The sequence below is a fragment of the Brachyistius frenatus genome, unplaced genomic scaffold (genome assembly GCF_029030835.1).
Source record: "Brachyistius frenatus isolate BFR_SWC_R1_liver_20210118 unplaced genomic scaffold, ASM2903083v1 Contig_42, whole genome shotgun sequence".
NCBI lineage: Eukaryota > Metazoa > Chordata > Actinopteri > Embiotocidae > Brachyistius > Brachyistius frenatus.
The window spans coordinates 1,179,709-1,187,044 of record NW_027210641.1 but is presented as its reverse complement, the minus strand read 5'-3'; the positions used below and the strand labels follow the sequence as shown (position 1 = coordinate 1,187,044).

General features: G+C 41.9%; 1 protein-coding gene across 1 annotated transcript in view; it reads right to left on the bottom strand.

Annotated features, from left to right (window-relative positions):
• Positions 1-380: 380 nt before the first annotated feature.
• The window catches only part of b3galt1b (UDP-Gal:betaGlcNAc beta 1,3-galactosyltransferase, polypeptide 1b), a 48,238-nt gene continuing 41,282 nt past the window's right edge, over positions 381-7,336 (bottom strand). The window contains exon 2 of the mRNA XM_069702512.1: positions 381-3,362. Coding sequence (XP_069558613.1) covers positions 2,141-3,127 — 987 coding nt within the window. The 5' untranslated portion in view covers positions 3,128-3,362 and the 3' untranslated portion in view covers positions 381-2,140. The remainder of the gene's footprint in view (positions 3,363-7,336) is intronic.

Here is a 7,336-nt window from a genome sequence, read left to right as displayed (position 1 = left end):
ATGTAAGTCTTTAAACTTACAGCTTTAAACGTACACGTTATTAAATATTTAATGATACAGAAGAAGCTTCATTATTTACCAGATTTTGGGTACAAATTTAAAACGAATTATTCCTCATTTGGCGTGTTTCCAGCAAGAACTTGAAATCACATATCTCTCCTCTTGAAAATAGAAACGTAAGTTCATGAATAATAAAATGGCCTGTTGCTTGAGTGCACGCAGCTCCAGTAGCTCCAGCCTAACGTGGTCTCATATGACCAGCGGTTTACGGTTGCTGATGTTGGTTGTGTGGATGCTGGCAAGATTGAGGGAGTTTGCTCAATGAACCAACAACCTTCTACAAGTCCATAACTGAGGAAACTGGAAGAAGGCAACAAGCAAAAGCAGTAATATAACTTTAATTATTCAAGTATTTGTTTTTTAATATAAAAAACATACAATATATAACAACAACCCCTTGTGGGATAGATGCTTTCACAGTAAATGTCACATCAGCTTATAATACTATAAAACATCTGGAAAAAAGAAAAAAAAACTTGGCCTCAAAAACCAGGTCGTCTGAGAAACACAAACATTTTCCGTGATGCCGGTCGTGATGTTTCCGTCATCACCGATATGTCCAACACGTATGATAATACATCCAGTCTGTAATGGTTTCAGCTACAATTAAACCGATACTTGCACAACGTGATGCTGTATTTCTCTTGACGAGAGGAGGAGAGGATGAGCTGAAATAGCTGCTGATGTATACATAACCAAGAGCAGCCGCTGCAGTGATGACAAGCTTACAGCCGAGGACACATAATTACTTCAAGTATGAAAATGTCAGAGTGGGAAAGCAACAAAATGCATCTAAAAACCAAAATATACAGACGTCTTTTTCCGAGATAAGAGTCAGTGAAATGATGACAATATGTAAACAAAAACATCAGGCAAATTCATTAAAAGAGCATCACTGAATTTATCTATGTGGCATGATAAAGTAATGCTACCATCAAGCCTGCTCAATTCCCTTATGAGCAATTATCAAGGGCTGCTTCATAACATACCAAGATATATTTTGAACTTGGCTTAGTTTCAATAAATGATTGAGAAAGGGGAGAGCAGCATGAGTGTAGACCTCGTTTGTTTGTTTTATTTATAATTCATATTAGAGATGCATTTGGATTCTTATTGTTCAGAAACTCTTCTTTCATTTCTACTTTTAAGATGTATAGTATAGGGATGTAACATAGTATTTTAATACTCTATTGATTACTGCACATTTGTTTCTTTTTGCCGGGTCAGCAGCCATGGAGTTGGTAGAGATTCAGTGTCTTGCTCAAGGACACTCCAGCAGGGCAAAAGGCTGTCGGTATGTGCAGCCCTGTATCACGCCAAAGCATGAAATGCACCCGTCAGTCCTCTCCAGGGTACTTTAGTCACGAGTCACTCATGTTTTGCCTGGTTGTGGTGTGATAAGTACACGTACATGTTACCAGGGTCAAAGAAGGAGGTGGTTCGAGTGCAGCAGGTCGTTTGGTTTGGCGGTCGGACGCCTCGTCCTCACATGGAAGAACGATATGTGTTGGTGTACTGAGGGAAGTGCGTCATTTGGAACACAGCGCTGGATTTTCACCCTGGAAACTAGAGTTTGAGTCTGTGAGGAAATCTTTTCCTCCGTAACCAAGAAGTTCCTGAAGCAGGTGACACGTGAAAACGTGACGCTGACACGCAGCTCGCTCAGTGGACTGACGGGTGTCTCACACTTTGACATGACACTGATTTGGTGTGAGAGTTTGAACAACACACTGTCTCCACCTCTTATGCCACACTACTCGATGCTTGATGATGATTGACTTAATGCTTATACAGAATAGTCTATAGCTATAAATTTGGACCTGGAATACATGAATGAAATTACTTTCAGGAACAACACCGCATTTTCATTATGCATGATGATACACGCTTTACAAGCCTCATGCTTTCAATAACAATCATGAGGTGTAATCAGCAGACATAGATGGATGTTAATGAAAACATCATGTAATAAAGAGTCACAAGCAGCCCTCACAGTTTTTACATTTTTCAGTGTGATTACGAAGGAGAAAAAGGCAGAAAAACCCCAGATGAAGTTGTTGTTGAGCGGTCCTCATGTCCCCTAACATCTGAGGTGTTTCTTGCTGGACATGTCATTCCAAATGCGGTGCATCTCCTCCGGGGAGATCTGGTGGACGGTGATGACCCGCCGGTATCTGCAGAGACTGTAAGCCATTTTCCAGTGATTAAAACCACTGTTCTGATAAGGGTGTATACCCAGCTTACGCAAACACAGTCCCACGTACACGTCCTCCAGGTGCAAAAGTCTCGTGTGTAATGAAGTCTTGTAGATCAGCTCGGCCACATCTGCTGAGAACACGTAGCCGGTCCCCGAGCAGAAAGGTGGATATTTACTTTCCGGATACAAGTCTCTGGACATGTACCACTTGCTGCGCATATCCCTGATGGGCCCGCCGTTTATCACGTAGCCAGTAAAATATCTCCTTCGTGGCTTGGTGGTGGGCTTCAGGAGCTTGTAGATCAGATTGTCCATGTTGACAAAGATGTCGCTGTCTGTCTTCATGATGTACTGCGCCTTGGGGCAGAAGGTCGCCACCCAGCGCATCCCCATCATGGTCTTCAGGGTGAGATTGTGGTACGAGTCGATGAAGTTCTCCACCACGATGTCATGGAAGATCTGACTCTCCTGCTCCACCATCTGGTTCAGCACGTTGTCCGTGTTCCTGCCCAGCAGGAAGATGGTGAGGATGTGGATGTCGCCGAAGGTGCTCTCGTCCCCCCAGGTCTCCCGGATGGCCTGCCGCGCGTCGAACTCCTTGTGCGTGGTGCTGATGAGGATGACCAGGAAGGGTGTGACGCCGGCGCACTTCTTGGGCTCATTGATGACAAATTCAAAGGCGTGTGGGTTGAGGGTGCGGGTGTGGATGTTGGTGAAGGTGAAGTTTTTCGGCGGTTTCGCAGTCTTCCGTATAGGCACCGACATGTGGCCGACATACGTGGACGTCGGGCGAGAAATGCTCAGGTACCACAGAGCGCTCGCCCAACACACCACGGTCAACAGGTATAAACATGACACTTTTGAAGGCATTATGCTGCATTTAGGGGTATTTTGATGAGTTGGATCTTATAAGGCTTTCTTTCCATTAGCGATGTTTCACCCAGCGAGGCAGCATTAAGCTGCTCCAGCGTGCAGCTTGACATTAATTGTCAGTGATGGAGGACTTTGGAGAGAAGGGATGCTGTTTGTGTTTTGATGCTGAGCACTTTAAAGTTGTATGTATGTCCAGTTTTTCTTGGTGAGACTGCTGCTGCTCCATTTACATCTGAAAAAGAGAGAGAGACAGAGAAATAGTAAATCAGTATACAAATATGGCCCTTAAAATCTATATTTGAATAAATCACGAGTCTTTCTCGGATGAACGCAGCAGTGGCAGTTCAAATATGAACCAAATCCATAGCGCAGACTTTGCTAACAGCAACTCCAGCAACAAGTCAAACAAATGAGGACATGCTGCTTGACTGTCACATGGCTATTTGTCAAAGGAATTAGTGCAAGTACTCCAAATCACATCACACAGATCTGAAATGAATTTGTACCTTTGGAGTAAATCTTGCTGGAAAGAGAAAGAAAAGGACTCAAAGAAATCAATATCTAATAAATAACACCTATATTATGTGTTATCTGCTGTCTCTTAAAAGTGATTCATTGTCAGACACATTAATCTTATTCATTGCTGTGATGTAGTTATTATTCATGAAACTCACGTTGTGAGGATTTTGTGAAAACTGTGTTCCAGGTTTGGTATTCGATGGGACAAAAGTCCTCTTTTTCAGTTTTGTCTTATGTAAATTATTAACAACAACAAAATGTAATGTCTCTAAGCAATAATGGAGCTTATTTTATCCAGACAAATATGTAGTGACAACTTTGAAGGAAAGTGTTCTCATGTTTGGTCAATAAACCTGATTCAGATTGAACAAAGTTGTTGCCATGACAGCGGACGAGGCTTCGAACACCGACGCTGCTGCAAAGAAGCTCCACATTTTAAAAGGTGGACGCGTCATTTACGTTTGTTCCTGAGCTTTTGCACGATGACCAAGAAAACCTGATCAATTCATCCTCGACTCCCTGTGAGCATTTGTGACACATTTGATGACGTTCCCTCAAGGTTGTTCCTGACACAGCAAGTTCACAAGAATGGGCCAAATTTGAGGTCACAGTAACCTTTGACCTTTAACCCCTGAAATCTAATCAATTAATCCTGGAGTCAAAGTGAGTGTTTGTGTTAGGTTAAAACAATGACCTAAGATCTACGTGTACCTGAGATATCTCGTTTATGAGAATAGGATGAATGTAAGGTCACAGTGACCTTGACCTTTAACCTTTGACCAAAGCATATGTAAAAGACACTCAGCTTTGTTGAGTTTGTTATTAAAAGTATTCCGATTTTTTACTTATGAAAAAGTATTTAAGTGTAATCAGTAAAATGCACTAAAATATCAAAAGTGAATAAAAAAATAGAAGTGCAGAATTATCTAGTGAAATGAAGCAATGACCTTTCAAGTAATTCAGCACAGTGTGTGTTTGAAATTTACTTATACACTTGTTTTGTTTCCATGTAGTCATAAATAAGAAAACCATCAATAACAGCGTTTATTGATAACTTTTTTTTTTTTTAATTTTTTTTTTATATATACGTGAACTGAATTAACTCCCCGTACCGGCATGAATAACTGAGTTATAGATTTTGTATCGTAACTTAAAACATGTGACAGCCTTTTCAACAATCAATACGTGGTCCTCGTGCAGAAGCTGACATTTCACAAGAATAGAAAAAGACCCTTTTAACTAAAAGCAAAACTCAGCTTTACAGGTTGTCTTGCTCTGGAGTTTGCAGCGTTCTGCATGACAGCGTGATCCAGTGGAACAAAGGGAACAATGTGCCGTGATAAGCCTCCCTGAGTGCTTTTTCCACCCTGTTTTGTTCTGTGTTGCGCTGCTACGCCTGTTGCAGATGTGGGTGTTTTTCAGCAGCCGTACTGCAGCGCGGACACCGACGTGGCATTTGGAGGCTGAGCACCTACACCGTAATGTTAACACGGAGATCATGTCGCCGAGCTTTTTGAAGCTCTCGGTGACTTTTCGATCAGAGAAGATCAGACGATGCTCTTCACAGGGAGATGGCCGGGATACAATACAACTCTGTGTACATATCTTCAAAGCTGGACAGCAGCAGAGCCCAGTCTGAGTGGACAAACAGCCTTAACGACATGATTTGAATTCCATTTAACAATCAGGTGCAATTATCTGCAGTGTATACCTGTATATATAAAGTCCATTAGACTGGAAGACAAGACATTAACAAAGAGCACATCAATGCTGAAAACAGCTCTTTGTAGAAAGCAATCTGTCACATAGATTACAGATGGACTTTTATTCCTCTGGACAATGAGAAACACATGTCTCATCGTGCACTGGGACTACGTCTACACTGTTTATTTGGTCTCAGTTTGAGAATATATCTTTTGGAGCTGCAAATTATCAGTCTGAGACTGTAATTCAAACTAGAATCTGTTGCTTCTCAGTTTATTTTGTACAGAGCACCTTTTCTCAGGAGTCACTCAGTAAAACTCGTACTTTCTCACAATATCAGACTTCTGTGAAATTACTGCTAAATCTCAAAGGATCTGCAGAAGCAAACAATTGTTCCCTTTAACAACAGCTTACTCAGACACAAGAAATACACAGAGACATCAATATTTTCTAATACCAGAGGAGGGAGAGGGGTCAGGTGGAGAGAGGACATTATGACAGGGCTGGCCAAGCAGCGACTGTTTGCTCGGAGGTTAATAACAGTGAAAACAAAAGCCTACAAAAACAAGGCACACATGTTCAAATACACAATAACCAGGGCCAGCTGATAGCAAGCCGAGTCCTGTGTTGTCACTTTCAAATCTCTCTTGCCAGACTGAAGCAAAACATATTTATGAGACAGAACTGAGGTTTACGTGACTTCATTTAGCCGCCAGCAGCTTTTCAGAGCAAACATTCCTACGACGGTCCGAGTCCTTTACGTGTCTGCGCATCACTCCATCAAACAGACAACGATATTTCTCTCTGACTGTGATTGACTCAGAAAAAAGGGCATTTTCATACTTATAAATATCTTTCATTCATACGTTCGGGATGAACTAAGGATGCTGAGAGAGTAAACTAAACTAAATGTGTCACCGCTCCACTGACGATGAACAGCTGTGACTCTCACATTGACATGTCATGGCTTCAGGAAATGGATGAGATAGCTTTGTACTGACATGTATTTTTAATGTTATCAAACCAAATGATAAATCACTGACGTGTGACGATACTGCCGAGAAGGATTGTGCTTCACTCAGTGCGTCACTTTGCTCTTTGCAGGTGAGATAAAGAGACACGAATGAGTGTGTTTGGTGACATGAGTCAGTGTTGAGACAGAGGACGGTAGCTGTTGGACACTCGGAGACGTTCAGCCTGGTTACGTTCAGGTTGGATTGTGTGCAACAGTTTGATCTTAACAACCTTAATGGGACCGCGGGGTAATTACATGCTTTCTGCTCTGCTGCCACATCACTGAGAAATAGTTTCTAAAGCAATGTTTGACTTCAGATAGGTAACGTGGGATAATAAAGACGTTCACTGTGTTTGGGGGATTGTAATAGAATCACAATAAAATGGAGTAAGTTTCAAATGCTTTTTGTGTCGAGCAGTAAACAGATAAAAAGTGTAACTTTTTATTAGTAATGTTGAGGCCGAAGACCACGTCACCTTCATGCTGTTTATCAGGACATATTAAAAAGCTTTCCAGAAACAATAAGAGGCACACCAGTTGAAACTTTAAGACGCTGGCAGTGTGTCTCTGATGTCTGTCTGTCTGTCAGACCGGCTGTTTCTTTGGTCTTTGGTCCACACAGAAATCTTGTAAATATGTTTATGAATTGCTTTAAAATTGAATTTGTCTCATGGGGACTCTGACTTTCCCCATTAGATCTCCTCTGAGGTCGATATTTGGGGTTTTGAGTGAAATATCTGAGGAGCCGCTTGACAAATTGGCATGAAATCCGATACCCATCGCTCAGGACGAATCGTATTACCTCTGTGAACCGCTCCATTTTTCACTCAACGCCGTCATCAGGTACAAATTTCACAGCAACAACAGTGAGGCCTCAATTCTATTCGGGGACATCTGGACTTTTGCTGCATGTTAGTCTGCTGCTCTCTTTCCCCACATGTCCTGTCTTTCCCTTTGCTCTTAAAGGC